We start from the raw sequence: 16,595 nt of genomic DNA on the forward strand, positions 1-16,595 counted from the left end.
ACAGATTTAAGTGGTTCAAACCAATGTGACTTTTGGAACCCAAACTACATTGAGATCCCAAATTGCCACTGGAGGCACAAAAGGAGGCTGTATATGCAGTACCCCTTTTACAAACGTCTAAACTTCAGGGACTGAAGCTAGTTCTTTTTTGGAAGAAAATTGACAGGGCCGAAATCTGAACCTTAATGGACCCCAATTTCAGGCCCATAGACACTCCTGTTTGCAGGAAATGTAGGAATCGACCCAGTTGAATTTCCTCCGTCGGGCCTTACTGGCCTCGCACTACGCAACATATTTTCGCCAATTGCGGTGATAATGTTTTTGCGGTTACATCCTTCCTGGCTTTAGATCAGGATATGGATGACTTCATCCGGAATGCCTTTTTTCCTTCAGGATCCGGTGTTCAACCGGCATGCCGTCAAACGCAGCCGCGGTAAGTCTTGGAACAGACAGGGTCCTTGCTGGAGCAGGTCCCTTCTTAGAGGTAGAGGCCACGGATCCTCCGTGAGCATCTCTTGAAGTTCCGGTTACCAAGTCCTTCTTGGCCAATCCGGAGCCACGAATATAGTGCTTTCTCCTCTCCATCTTATCAATCTCAGTACCTTGGGTATGAGAGGCAGAGGAGGGAACACATACACTGACTGGTACACCCACGGTGTTACCAGAGCGTCTACAACTATTGCCTGAGGGTCTCTTGACCTGGCGCAATACCTGTCGAGTTTTTTAATCATGTGGACGACTTCTGGGTGAAGTCCCCACTCTCCCGGGTGGAGGTCGTGCTGAGGAAGTCTGCTTCCCAGTTGTCCACTCCCGTAATGAATACTGTTGACAGTGCTATCACATGATTTTCCGCCCAGCGAAGAATCCCTGCAGCTTCTGCCATTGCCCTCCTGCTTCTTGTGCCACCCTGTCTGTTTACGTGGGTGACTGCCATGATGTTGTCCGACTGGATCAACACCGGCTGACCTTGAAGCAGAGGTCTTGCTAAGCTTAGAGCATTGTAAATGGCCCTTAGCTTCAGGATATTTATGTGAAGTGATGTATCCAGGCTTGACCCTAAGCCCTGGATATTCCTTCCCTGTGTGACTGCTCCCCAGCCTCGCAGGCTGGCATCCGTGGTCACCAGGACCCAGTCCTGAATGCCGAATCTGCGGCCCTCTAGAAGATGAGCACTCTGCAACCACCACAGGATGGATACCCTTGTCCTTGGTGACAGGGTTATCCGCTGATGCATCTGAAAATGCGACCCGGACCATTTTGTCCAGTAGGTTCCACTGGAAAGTTCTTGCGTGGAATCTAACGAATGGGATTGCTTCGTAGGAAGCCACCATTTTTACCCAGAACCCTTGTGCATTGATGCACTGAGACTTGGTTCGGTTTTAGGAGGTTCCTGACTAGCTCGGATAACTCCCTGGCTTTCTCTTCCGGGAGAAACACCTTTTTTTCTGGACTGTGTCCAGGAACATCCCTAGGAAACAGAAGACAAGTCGTCGGAACCAGCTGCGATTTTGGAATATTGAGAATCCAATCGTGCTGCCGCAACACTACCTGAGATAGTGCTACACCGACTTCCAACTGTTCCCTGGATCTTACCCTTATCAGGGAATCGTCCAAGTAAGGGATAACTAAAATTCCCTTCCTTCGAAGGGATATCATTTCGGCCATTACCTTGGTAAAGACCCGGGGTGCCGTGGACCATCCCTACGGCAGCGTCTGAACTGATAGTGACAGTTCTGTACCATAACCTGAGGTACCCTTGGTGAGAAAGGTAAATTTTGACATGAAGGTAAGCATCCTTGATGTCCCGAGACATCATGTAGTCCCCTTCTTCCAGGTTCGCAATCACTGCTCTGAGTGACTCAATCTTGAATTTGAACCTCTGTATGTAAGTGTTCAAAGATTTTAGATTTAGAATCGGTCTCACCGAGCCGTCTGGCTTCGGTACCACAATAGTGTGGAATAATACCCCGTTCCCTGTTGCAGGAGGGGTACCTTGATTATCACCTGCTGGGAATACAGCTTGTGAATGGCTTCCAAAACTGCCTCCCTGTCAGAGGGATACGTCGGTAAAGCCGACTTTTGGAAACGGCGAGGGGGAGACGTCTCGAATTCCAATATGTACCCTTGAGATATTACCTGAAGGATCCAGGGGTCTACTTGCGATTGAGCCCACTGCGCACTGAAATTCATTGAGAACGGGCCCCCACCGTGCCTGAGCTTGTAAGGCCCTAGCGTCATACTGAGGGCTTGGCAGAGGCGGGAAAGGGTTTCTGTTCCTGGGAACTGGCTAATCTCTTCAGCCTTTTTCCTCTCCCTCTGTCACGAGCAGAAAAGAGGAACCTTTTGTCCGCTTGCCAACAAAGGACTGCGCCTGATAATACGGCGTCTTATTTTGAGAGGCGACCTGGGGTACAAACGTGGATTTCCCAGTTGTTGCCGTGGCCACCAGGTCTAAAAGACCGACCCCAAATGTCCCTTTTCAAAGGCAATACTTCCAAATGCCGTTTGGAATCCGCATCACCTGACCATTTTACTGGTAGAATTGGACAACGCACTTATACTTGATGCCAGTCGGCAAATATTCCGCTGTGCATCATGCATATATAGAAATGCATCTTTTAAATGCTCTATAGGCAATAATATACTATCCTTATCTAGGATATCAATATTTCCAGTCAGGAAATCCGACCATGCCAACCCAGCACTGCACCTCCAGGCTGAGGCGATTGCTGGTCGCAGTATAACACCAGTATGTGTGTGAATACATTTTTGGATACCCTCCTGCTTTCTATCAGCAGGATCCTTAAGGGCGGCCATCTCATGAGAGGGTAGAGCCCTTGTTCTTACAAGCGTGTGAGCGCCTTATCCCCCCTAGGGGGTGTTTCCCAACGCACCCTAACCTCTGGCGGGAAAGGGTATACACCAATACTTTTTAAGAAATTATCAATTGTTATCGGGGGGAAACCCACGCATCATCACCCACCTCATTTTACTTCTCAGATTCAGGAAAACTACAGGTAGTTTTTCCCTCACCGAACATAATACCCCTTTTTGGTGGTACTCGTATTATCAGAAATGTATAAAACATTTTCCATTGTCTCAATCATGTAACGTGTGGCCCTACTGGAAATCACGGTTGTCTCTTCACCGTCGACACAGGAGTCAGTATCCGTGTCGGCGTCTGTATCTGCCATCTGAGGTAACGGGCGCTTTAGAGCCCCTGACGGCCTATGAGACGTCTGGACAGGCACAAGCTGAGTAGCCGGCTGTCTCATGTCAACCACTGTTTTTTTATACAGAGCTGACACTGTCACGTAATTTTCAACAGTACATCCACTCAGGTGTCGACCCCCTAGGTGGTGACATCACTGTTACAGACACTCTGCTCCGTCTCCACATCATTTTTCTCCTCATACATGTCGACACAAACGTACCGACACACAGCACACACACAGGGAATGCTCTGATAGAGGACAGGACCCCACTAGCCCTTTGGGGAGACAGAGGGAGAGTATGCCAGCACACACCAGAGCGCTATATATATATATATATATATATATATATATATATATACAGGGATAACCTTATATAAGTGTTTTTCCCCTTATTTTTTCCCTGCTGTATGTTTTAATACTGCGCCTAATTAGTGCCCCCCTCTCTTTTTTTTTAACCCTTTCTGTAGTGTAGTGACTGCAGGGAAGAGCCAGGGAGCTTCCCTCCAACTGAGCTGTGAGGGAAAATGGCGCCAGTGTGCTGAGGAGATAGGCTCCGCCCCCTTTTCGGCGGCCTTATCTCCCGTTTTTCTGTATATTCTGGCAGGGGTTAAATGCATCCATATAGCCCAGGAGCTATATGTGATGTATTTTTTGCCATGTAAGGTATTTTTATCATGTTTTATTGCGTCTCAGGGCGCCCCCCCCAGCGCCCTGCACCCTCAGTGACCGGAGTATGAAGTGTGCTGAGAGCAATGGCGCACAGCGCGCAGTGCTGTGCGCTACCTTATTGAAGACAGGAACGTCTTCTGCCGCCGATTTTTCCGGACCTCTTCGCTCTTCTGGCTCTGTAAGGGGGCCGGCGGCGCGGCTCCGGGACCCATCCAGGCTGGGCCTGTGATCGTCCCTCTGGAGCTAATGTCCAGTAGCCAAGAAGCCCAATCCACTCTGCACGCAGGTGAGTTCGCTTCTTCTCCCCTTAGTCCCTCGATGCAGTGAGCCTGTTGCCAGCAGGTCTCACTGAAAATAACAAACCTAAACTAAAACTTTCACTAAGAAGCTCAGGAGAGCCCCTAGTGTGCACCCTTCTCGTCGGGCACAGAAATCTAACTGAGGCTTGGAGGAGGGTCATAGGGGGAGGAGCCAGTGCACACCAGTTAGTCCTAAAGCTTTCTTTAGATGTGCCCAGTCTCCTGCGGAGCCGCTATTCCCCCATGGTCCTTACGGAGTCCCCAGCATCCACTTAGGACGTTAGAGAAATAAATAATATTAGTTATTAAATATGTATTAAATATTAACAGTATACACAGTCAGTCTGCCAGCAACAGGAGTATATACTTCAGCACAGCATATTGTAATATGTAAAATTATATATATATATATATATTGCACATACATACATGTACACACTTTAGTTTAGTCCGTAGGGGGCCCCCTTGTCTTCAGTGCCCCGGGCCTCCAGGAGCCTTAATCCGGCTCTGGATGCACTCCCCAGGTGAGACATTGTAGCAGGCAGTGGTTCCATAATTATCTTGAGAGTGTCCTAATTATTATTTAGGGACATTCTGCATATCAGCAGATTGGGCCCATCACCCCTTGTCTGCCCCAACTCACTCTGTCCTGCCTTCCCCTGTACCCCTGCTCTATCATGGCTCCATCCCCACCGCACTGTCTGATCCCCCTTTCTCGGGTCCCTTACCCCATTCTCAACTGCTGGCCCTCCTCTTTTAGGTCTGTCCTATATCCATTGCAATGGGAGCAGCTGTGGCGTATGCCCAGGCTTCATCTGTGCACGTATAGAGGAGACGTGACACTGTCACCCAATGCCTCTCTGTCTCCCACTATCACTCCCCATTACCCTCTCTATTCCCGTCACCCTTTCCTGTCACCTACTGCCACTCCGTCTCCTACTATATCTACTTGTCACCCACTGCCTCCCCCTGTCACCAGTCCTTGGCGTCACCCACTGCCTCTCACTATCACAATCTCCTGTCACCCACTGACTCTCCGTCTCCCACTATCTCTCCTCGTCACCCACTGCCTCACCCTCTGCATCACTATCTCCCCATCACCCTTTCTCCTGTCACCCACTGCCTTCCCAAGCCGTCAGTCATCACCCTCTCCCTCTGGTTTTCTATTGCCAGCTACTGCAGCAATAGAAAACTACCTTTCACCGTGATTGACTGGTATAATTACAAAAGCACTGTACTTTCAAACCCCCCCCCAATCTTACCCCCAGCATTACCTCAGTACTGTCTGCCCCTAACCCACTCCTTGCCCCCAGTACTGCCCCAACTGCAGCATGCCCATATTTCCCTCTACCCAAACTGCTACCCACTCACAGCACTTCTCAAACTGTTGCCTGCCCCAGTTGTGCCCCAACTGCTGCCTGCCTTACCCCCTTCCCTACCTCCAGTACTGCCTGCCCTTAAGCCCCTGTACCCCCTACCTGCCCCAAGTGTTCCCTGCCTCAATCCCCAGATCTACCCCAACTGCTGCCTGCCACAGTATTGCTTATAAAGTATATATCTACTTCATAATACCTAACATTAGGTACATGATCTGAGAACCAGACTATTTAGATATTAGACTAGCTTTGAGACTTTAAGGACTAGCCTACCACATCAATTTAAGATATAATAAATCCTTGCCCCTTTTCACAAGCACTTTATTCACAAGTATTATGGTATTCTCTGTATTTTTACACATAGGGGGTCTTAATGTATTTCTCTAACGTCCTAGTGGATGCTGGGGACTCCGTCAGGACCATGGGGGAATAGCGGGCTCCGCAGGAGACAGGGCACATCTAAAAAGCTTTTTAGGTCACATGGTGTGTACTGGCTCCTCCCCCTATGACCCTCCTCCAAGCCTCAGTTAGGTTTTTGTGCCCGTCCGAGAAGGGTGCAAACTGGATGGCTCTCTTAAGGAGCTATTTAGTAAAGTTTTTTTTTAGGTTTCTAATCAGTGATTCCTGCTGGCGACAGGATCACTGCAACGAGGGACTTAGGGGAGAGACTGGCAACTCACCTGCGTGCAGGAGGATTGAAGTCTTAGGCTACTGGACACTGAGCTCCAGAGGGAGTCGGAACACAGGTCAGCCTGGGGTTCGTCCCGGAGCCGCGCCGCCGATCCCCCTTACAGACGCTGAAGAAAGACGGCGGAACGGAGGTCCGGAAACAGGCGGCAGAAGACTTCACAGTCTTCAGAGAGGTAGCGCACAGCACTGCAGCTGTGCGCCATTGTTGTCACACGGCTCACTGACACGGTCACGGAGGGTGCAGGGCGCTGCTGGGGGCACCCTGGGCAGCAATATAAATACCTATTTGGCAAATAAATACATCACATATAGCCATTAAGGCTATATGTATGTATTTTAACCCAGGCCAGTTATTAAAAAACCGGGAGGAAAAGCCCGCCGAAAAGGGGGCGGAGCTTATTCTCCTCAGCACTCAGCGCCATTTTCCTGATCAGCTCCGCTGGTGAGGAAGGCTCCCACTCTCCCCTGCACTGCACTACAGAAACAGGGTTAAAAGAGAAGGGGGGCATAAATTGGCGATATAATGATATATTAAGAGCGCATATATAGAAACAACACCTTCTAGGGTTGTTATATACATTATAGCGCTTTTGGTGTGTGCTGGCAAACTCTCCCTCTGTCTCCCCAAAGGGCTAGTGGGTCCTGTCCTCTATCAGAGCATTCCCTGTGTGTGTGCTGTATGTCGGTACGTGTGTGTCGACATGTATGAGGAAAATGTTGGTGAGGAGGCGGAGCAAATTGCCTGTAATGTTGATGTCACTCTCTAGGGAGTCGACACCGGAATGGATGGTCTACTTATGGAATTACGTGATAATGTCAACACGCTGCAAGACGGTTGACGACATGAGATGGCCGGCGGACAAATTAGTACCGGTCCAGGCGTCTCAGACACCGTCAGGGGCTTGTAAAAACGCCCATTTACCTCAGTCGGTCGACAGACACAGACATGGACACTGACCCCAGTGTCGACGGTGAAGAAACATACGTAATTTTCCTTTAGGGCCACGAGTTACATGTTAAGGGCAATGAAGGAGCTGTTACATATTTCTGATACTACAAGTACCACAAATAAGGGTATTTTGTAGGGTGTGAATAAACTACTTGTAGTTTTGCCTGAATCAGATAAATTAAATGAAGTGTGTGATGATACGTGGGGTTCCTCCGATAGAAAGTTATGGGCGGTATACCCTTTCCCGCCAGAAGTAAGGGCGAGTTGGGAAACACACCTTAGGGTGGATAAGGCGCTCACACGCTTATAAAAACATGGCGTTACCGTCTCTAGATACGGCCGCCCTCAAGAAGCCAGCTGATAGGAAGCTGAAAAATATCATGACAGTATATACACACATACTGGTGTTATACTACGACCAGCAATCGCCTCAGCCTGGATGTGCAGCGCTGAGGGGGCTTGGTCGGATTTCCTGACTGAAAATTTTGATACCCTTGACAGGGACAAGATTTTATTGACTATAGAGCATTTTAAGGATGCATTTCTATATATGCGTGATGTGCAGAGGGATATTTGCATTCTGGCATCAAGAGTAAATGTGATTTACATATCTGCCAGACGAAGACACGACAGTGGTCAGGTGAGGCAGATTCCAGACGGCATGTGGAAGTATTGCCGTATAAAGGGGCGGTCCATCGGACCTGGTGGCCATGGCAACAGCTGAAAAATCCACTTTTGTTACCCCGAATCACATATCGGCAAAAAAGGACACAGTCTTTTCAGTCTCAGTCCTTTCGTCCCCATAGGGGCAGGCGGGCAAAGGCCAGTCATATCTGCCCAGGGGTAGAGGAAAGGGAAGAAGACTGCAGCAAGCAGCCCATTCCCAGGAACAGAAGCCCCTCACAGCTTCTGCCAAGTCCGCAGCATAACGCTGGGGCCGTACAAGCGGACTCAGGTGCGGTAGGGGGTCATCTCAAGAGTTTCAGTACGCAGGGGGCTCACTCGCAAGGGAACTCCGGGATCCTACATGTAGTATCCCAGGTGTACATTGGAAATTCGAGACATCTCCCCCTCACACAATTCACAGGCTGTATTCCCAGCAGGTGATAATCAAAGTACCCCTCTTACAACATGGAAGGGGGTAGTATTCCACACTATATTGTGGTACTGAAGCCAACCGGCTCGGTGAGATCTGAAATATTTGAACACTTACATACAAGCGTTCAAATCAAGATGGAGTCACTCAGAGCAGTGATAGCGAACCAGGAAGAAGGGGACGATATGGTGTCACTGGATATCAGGGACGCTTACCTACAGGTCCAAATTTGCCCTTCTCACCAAGGGTACTTCAGGTTCCTGGTACAGAACTGTCACTATCAGTTCAGACGCTGCCGTTTGGGTTGTCCACGGCGCCCCGGGTCTTTACCAAGGTAATGGCCGGAATGATGATTTTTCTTAAAAGGAAACATGGACGCTTTCCTGATAAGGGCAAGGTCCAGAGAACAGTTGGAGGTCGGAGTAGCACTATCTTAAGTAGTTCTACGTCAGCACGAGTGGATTCTAAATATTCCAAAATCGCAGCTTTTTCCGATGACACGTCTACTGTTCATAGGGATGATTCTGGACACAGTCCAGAAAAACGTGTTTCTCCCAGTGGAGAAAGCCAGGGAGTTATCCAAGCTAATCGGGATCCTCCTAAAACCAGGAAAAGTGTCAGTGCATCATTGCACAAGAGTCCTGGTAAAAATGGTGGCTTATTACGAAGCAATTCCATTCGGCAGATTTCCCGCAAGAACTCTTCGGTGGGATCTGCTGGACAAATGGTCCGGATCGCATCCTCAGATGCATCAGCGGATAACCCTATATCCAAGGACAAGGGTGTCTCTCCTGTGGTGATTACAGAGTGCTCATCTTCTAGAGGGCCGCAGATTTGGCATTCAGGATTGGATGCCGGTGACCACGGAGGCCAGCCTGAGAGGCTGGAGAACAGTCACACAGGGAAAAAAATTTCCAGGGAAGTGTGATTAAGTCTGGAGAATTCTCTCTGCATAAATAAGCTTAGAGCAAATTTATAAGGCTCTAAACTTAGCAAGACCTCTGCTTCAAGGTCAGCCGGTATTGATCCAGTGGGATAACATCACGGCAGTCGCCCACGTAAACAGAAAGGGCGGCACAAGAAGCAGGAGGGCAGTGACAAAACTGCAAGGATTTTTCGCTAGGCGGAAAATCATGTGATAGCACTGTCAGCAGTGTTCTTTCCGGGAGTGGACGACTGGGAAGCAGACTTCCTCAGCAGGCATGACCTCCACCCGGGAGAGTGGAAACTTCATAGGGAAGTTTTTCAGCATGATTGTGGACCGTTGGCAAAGACCAAAGGTGGACATGATAGCGTCCCGCCCGAAAAACGGGACAGGCATTCCGCCAGGTCATGAGACCTTCAGGCGATAGCTGTGGATGTTCTGGTAATACCGTGGGTGTACCAGTCAGTGTATGGGTTCCCTCCTCTGTTTCTCATAACCAAGGTATTGAGAATTATAAGACATAGAGGAGTATGAACTATACTAGTGGCTCCGGATGGGCCAAGAGGGACTTGGTACCCGGAGCTTCAAGAGATGCTCACAGAGGACTAAGGGCCTGGGGAGCTAAGAAGGGACTTGCTTCAGCAAGTACCATGTCTTTTCCAAGAATTACCGCGGCTGCGTTTGACGGCATGGCGGTTGAATACCGGATTCTGAAGGGAAAAAGGCATTCCATAAGAGGTCATACCTACCTTGGTCAAAGCCAGGAAGGAGGTGACCGCACAACGTCATCACCACATGTGGTGAAAATATGTTGCGTGGGTAAGGCCAGGAAGGCTCCACGAAGGAAATTCAACTAGGTCGATTCTGCACTTCCTGAAAACAGGAGTGTTTTGAGCCTCAAATTGGGGTTCATTAAGATTTAAATTTCGGCCCTGTAGATTTTCTTCCAGAAAAAATTGACTTCAGTTCCTGAAGTCCAGATTGTAAAGGGTGTATTCCATATACAGTTCTTTTGTGCCTCTAGGGGCACCGAGAGATCTCAACATAGTGTTGGGATTCCTTAAAATCATATTGGTTTGAACCGCTCAAATCTGTGGATTTGAAATATCTCACATGGAAAGTGACCATGCTGTTGACCAATATCTCACATGGAATGTGACCATGTTGTTAGTCCTGGCCTCGGCCAGGCGATTGTCAAAAAGAATGGGCGGTTTTGTTTTACAAAAGCCCATATTAGAATTTTCCATTTGAACAGGGCAGAACTGGGACTCGTCTCCAGTTTCTTCCTAAAGGGGTGTCAGCGTTGTCACCTGAAACAACCTATTGTGGTGCCTGCGGCTACAGGGGACTTGGAGGACTCCAAGTTACTAGACGTTGTCAGGGCCCTAATATATATATATATATATATATATATATATAGTTAGGACGGCTGGAGTCAGAAAGTCTGACTTGCTGTTTATATTGTATGCACCCAACAAGCTGGGTGCTCCTGCTTCTAAGCAGTCTATTGCACGCTAGATTTGTAGTACAATTCAGCTTGCACATTCTGTGGCAGGCCTGCCACAGCCGAAATATGTAGATGCCCATTCCACAAGGAGCAGCTACGTGGTCAGGGGAGAACACGTTTGTAAAATTTTACAAATTTGATACTCTGGCTAAAGAGGACCTGGAGTTCTCTCATTCGGTGCTGCAGAGTCATCCGCACTCTCCCGCCCGTTTGGGAGCTTTGGTATAATCCCCATGGTCCTTACGGAGTCCCCAGCATCCACTAGGACGTTAGAGAAAATAAGAATTTACTTACCGATAATTCTATTTCTCGTAGTCCGTAGTGGATGCTGGGCGCCCATCCCAAGTGCGGATTGTCTGCAATGCTTGTACATAGTTATTGTTACAAAAATCGGGTTATTACTATTGTTGTGAGCCATTTTTTCAGAGGCTACTTCGTTTTGTTATCATACTGTTAACTGGGTTCAGATCACAAGTTGTACGGTGTGATTGGTGTGGCTGGTATGAGTCTTACCCGGGATTCAAGATCCTTCCTTATTGTGTACGCTCGTCCGGGCACAGTACCTAACTGAGGCTTGGAGGAGGGTCATAGGGGGAGGAGCCAGTACACACCATGTGACCTAAAAAGCTTTTTAGATGTGCCCTGTCTCCTGCGGAGCCCGCTATTCCCTCATGGTCCTGACGGAGTCCCCAGCATCCACTACGGACTACGAGAAATAGAATTATCGGTAAGTAAATTCTTATTTTCTCTATCCCCTTTCATCAAAAGTTAATTTCACATTTTGGACACTTCACTCATTGTTTAGTAATTTATGCTGACACATTTATCCATTTTGTCTCTAAGGGATAAATTATATCCTTCTGAGATGACCTTATAGTTTTTAGCCACTTATCTTTGTTGCTATTCTCATTCTCTTCATTCTTAGAGGGTTAAATATACCCTTCACCACACCACTGTACAACACTTGGTTATCACAGACCTATCACAACCTCACCAATTCCTTTCTTCTTTTGTAACATGTCACGACACACTTACCATCACCACTTATTAAGCTCAAAATTCCCTTAATTGATAAACTATATATGATTAGCTAATAAATGAACGAGTGTCACTCGCAGGAAATAGTCATGCTAATAAGGAACTGAGGATAACTATATTATAATAGTGATGAGGATTGGTTCTGTATATGATATATGTACTAACAGATATCTTTACAACTGTGAAATAATACTGATATACTTACCTACTATAATCGATCCAATGATCCAGACATTAATATCTTTATTTTTGCTCTCATTGAAAGGTCATAATATTGATATAATCAACTGCTGGAGATCCTGATCCCATACATGGTACAGGGTTTCTAGAAGTATGGGACATGTATACTTTTAATGACATGAATGGGAAAAGGCACATTCTAGGAAGTGGGAATTGCGTGACATCCACTCCAACTGATGTGTCTGATTGAACAGAATTATTGATATCGCCGGGAGGACTTTGGAGACAATATAACATGGAGAATACCTGAATACGATTCTACTTATACAGATGACGGGGCGCTAACGAACGGCAGCGCCCGTGACTTCATACAGATAGAATCGCTGTCATGACAACAAGGAAGCCGTATCATTGGCTTAATAAGTCATGTGACCACTGACGGGGCGCCGACGAGCGGTAGCACCCGTGATCTCGTACAGACAACAATTGTTGTCATGGTAATAAGGAAGCCCAATGATTGGTCTAAGAAATCATGTGACTACTAGACGGGCATTGAGATTGGCTAACAGCCACACATGACTAATTATTCCCCGCGGATTGGATAGCGGGGAAAGCTTAATTTATATGCCAGGAGAGGCATTCGGGTTCAAGCCCTGACGAAGCTGTCAGTGTAACGGCGGAACACGCGTGTGGGCAGCGTGTGTTCAGCGTCTTCCTATGTCCAAACCCAAGCATTGAAATAATGATTAGCCAGTTAATAATTCAGTAAATGTAATTGAATTTAGGTATTGCTGTGAAGTGCAGGCAGATAATTAGATCATAGTAATATGAGAACTGTTTAGTATTATATGGATTGCCAAGTGCTTAGATAATAAGTGGCGAATCGATGGCAACAAAAACAATAGGTGCATTATACACTAATGTGAGGAGCATATGATCACTGTGAAACATCCGTGGTATAACTGTCCTTATAAGGATGCAACAAATGTTTCAATTTTAACCTCTAATACTATCTAAGTGAGTGCACAGACACCATAATAGCTAACAGATTGCAACAATGTCAGCCTAGTATTGAGACACTGTATATACACAGGAGATATTTATACAGGCTGTATGACATCTGGGATAGAATCTTGCAGACGAGCATAATAAACGTCCTAATATCATTAGTTACAATTACTTAATGAGCACGCAGTTGTGGTGTGCGAATAGTGAGCAATAATAAAATCAATATCTGAATTAATGTTCTCTATGAATGTGTAGAATAAATCCTCCTATAATAGCATACTCTGTATATCTAAAAGGTGTGCATAATTTATTGGTCCAGTGATACACCTCACAATGAGGCATTATCATATATAAATTGAAATATACCTATCATCTTTATACGTATGGATTTAAAAGTGATTAGTTAAGAGGGTGCCACCAGTCCCAAATAATGAGGGTGCTTCTCCTCTAAGGACAATAATTGTGTGTGCACCAGATTATTATAACTATCACATACTTAATGAAGGTATATATCCTCCAAGGTGTATCACCTATTATAATCACACCTAGTGCATTGCCTTCACTGAGGAGGTATATATACATTATCTAGATGGTGTATTATACATCCAAAGTAGACTATATACCAAACAACGCTCACTAGATTCACTAGCACTATATTCCACTAGTGCAATTAGTGTTACTACCACCTGCTGGATGACGGCCAGGGTGTCTGGCACTGCAATTAGAAATAGCAATAATTGATTTATCTGCTTTGATCTAAGACCTATTATGGAACTTTGAGCTATTATCACAATACTAAACAGGACCTGCACTTTCCAACATACCTCTATATTATAGAAATCTCACATCGAGTATATAGTGAAAATAATATCCATAAATACAATGTGTACAAATTAAAGAATAACTGATTACTGGCTTAATTTGGGACAAATATTATATTTCTTTGGACATTAGAATGAAGAACGCTGACACACATTTTTAATCTTGATTCACATTCATTAATTTCCATTGCACTTCTACATGTTTTGTTTATGTTATTGATTTTAACCTCTATGTTTCGCCTTAACTTGCAGTCTAAATAAAGACATTCTACACTATTTTTATGAGAATAATAATAAAAGTTACATTTTATGGAGAAGTGATAACCAGACCACCTCTCTTTGTGTGCACCGATAGTACAGCCCTTTCCTTTTCTTTTGTTGGCATTCACTTTAGCTGTAGTTGGTAGCACCCCCATGATAAATGGTATTTACCAATAACTTATAGGGGTCTTATAAGGAACCTTTGTTCCAAATTCTTATCCAGTTAATTGTGTGTGTGCAGATACATCCCTATTCCTTGCTTATAAAGTATAAATTGTGATGGGACCCAGAAACAGTGGAGTAGGACCCCGATTCTTTAAAGCGAGGGCTCCCTGGGACCCACATTTTTTTTTTGCTCAGCACGATCACTGTATACCCCTATGATACTAAATGGACCCCAGTATCCTCTAGGACATAGGTTCTCAAACTCGGTCCTCAGGACCCCACACGGTGCATGTTTTGCAGGTCTCCTCACAGAATCACAAGTGACATAATTAACTCCACCTGTGAACCTTTTAAAATGTGTCAGTGATTAATTAATACACCTGTGCACCTGCTGGGTTACCTGCAAAACATGCACTGTGTGGGGTCCTGAGGACCGAGTTTGAGAACCACTGCTCTAGGACGTTAAGAGAAATACTAATTATGGGACTCACATCAGCTGACTGGAAGACATGGCACAGCATCCTATGCTGCCTCTTTTGAGAAGACGTCTGATCCACGCTGCGGGGTGATTTCCTCCGTGCCATGATTACTACAATACTGCCTATATCAGCTGTATATGATATGGTCTGCAATGGGTGATCCATAAGGGCCTCCTAAAACGAAAGGATAAAAGATATTAACATATAGCAGCAACACATAGGGGGGATTCAAATAGCCACGGAGTTTGTCGTGCCTGGAAAAGCTTCATGTTTCACACCTGGAGCTATTCAATTAAACAGTCTTTTCACTGTGAAGTAAACCATGGGTTAACACGCACTAACCCACTAATTCCATATAAAATGTTGAATCAATGTGTTTCCATGTGTGTTTAACGCCAGTGGGTGCCTTTTACCATGGATGTTTCGTGGAAAAAGTACATCTCTGGTGTAACATGAGGGCGAACCCCTGCTAATGAAATTGGCTGGCGTGGGTAATTAGCTACAGCGGCATGGACAAATCCAACTGAGGCTAATTGTCAGTGCTGCCTGATTCAATCAGCTGTGGGATCCACCTGCGATAAGCATATCCGAATGAAAGGTTACCAGTCAAAAGGTCGATCTCTATTAGTCAACATTCATTTGGTCGACTTGAGTTTTTCACATTTTTTTTATTTTTATATTATACCATCCACATGAACTACGATTGGGAACGGCAACCTACCAAAGCTGCAAAGGAACACAGTCCACTAATTGAGGTTTTAATGTGCTGAAACCTTCAATTTGACAACTTAGCCATTTCTAACCTTTGTACTGTTGACCTTTTGACCCATAACCACACTAAACCCCCAGAGAATATATTTTTTTCCTCACACCCTTAGGAGCTGCAAAGAAAAAGCCATAATAAAATGTACCCTCTGCATTTAATGTGCCGGAAAACCCAATAGATTCAACATTTTAATTATTACATAGATTTCCCCATACCCAACTGATTATGCCCCATATGAACACAACAAGCACTGCATGTAATATACGCTTACATCACATAAGCTCTGACCTGGGTATCTGCAGTCAGCACTTTCACGCATTGTGTTGAAATCATAACATCCACCTCTGTCATAGGCTGAGATTCCCCATCTGGTGCCTGAAGAGTTAAAAGAGGAAAACAAAATAGAAGAAAGCCATTGCTGCAAGGGAGGTACTCCATTTCGTACAGCTGGTTTATTCTGGTTAGCCTATCCACTCACCTTCACCCTATCCACTGCCTCTTGTGCCTGTCGCATGCGTGTACTGGGCATCTGGTGCCTCTCACATTGCAGTTGTGTAGATCCCAGGTATTTGGCCCCAAAAACTACCCCATCCAGCAAATCCTCTGGTTCACAAGGCCCAGGTACTAATTGGGAAAGAAAATACATAATGAGACCAACCCCTTTCATTAATAGTCTGAACATGCTCCATATTAAAACCTGCAGTAATGTCAATTTTAATAAGAAATTCATCTTTTAAAAGCTAAATAATACCTTAAAAGAAAAACGCAGGTAAAAAAAAAAAAAAGGCCTTTACTTTTTTCATTTATTACACATGCATCTGTAACTTGCATCAGTGGGACATGTGTACTTTCGTGTATGTACTGTTGTTGGAGCTTCTGGATCTTGAGTTACTTAAAATACTGTTTCAAACAACATACTTCTCCAAAATACCAAGATTTCTCATACGTCCTAGAGGATGCTGGGGATACCATAAGAACCATGGGGTATAGACGGGATCCGCAGGAGACATGGGCACTTTAAGACTTTGAAAGGGTGTGACTGGCTCCTCCCTCTATGCCCGTCCTCCAGACTCCAGTTTTAGACTTGTGCCCATGCAGACTGGATGCACTGAGGAGCTCTACTGAGTTTCTCTGAAAAGACTTTATGTTAG

General features: G+C 45.7%; 1 protein-coding gene across 2 annotated transcripts in view; it reads right to left on the minus strand.

Moving 5' to 3' along the window:
* APBA3 (amyloid beta precursor protein binding family A member 3) overlaps nucleotides 1-16,595 on the minus strand; it is a 157,670-nt gene that overhangs the window by 79,327 nt on the left and 61,748 nt on the right. For both annotated transcript variants that reach the window (XM_063914843.1, XM_063914842.1), the window contains 3 exons: nucleotides 15,923-16,068; nucleotides 15,733-15,819; nucleotides 14,691-14,852 (listed from right to left, as the gene is read on the minus strand). In XM_063914843.1, coding sequence (XP_063770913.1) covers nucleotides 14,691-14,852; nucleotides 15,733-15,819; nucleotides 15,923-16,068 — 395 coding nt within the window. The remainder of the gene's footprint in view (nucleotides 1-14,690; nucleotides 14,853-15,732; nucleotides 15,820-15,922; nucleotides 16,069-16,595) is intronic.

Source organism: Pseudophryne corroboree, chromosome 1 (assembly GCF_028390025.1).
Source record: "Pseudophryne corroboree isolate aPseCor3 chromosome 1, aPseCor3.hap2, whole genome shotgun sequence".
NCBI classification, from domain to species: Eukaryota; Metazoa; Chordata; class Amphibia; order Anura; family Myobatrachidae; genus Pseudophryne; species Pseudophryne corroboree.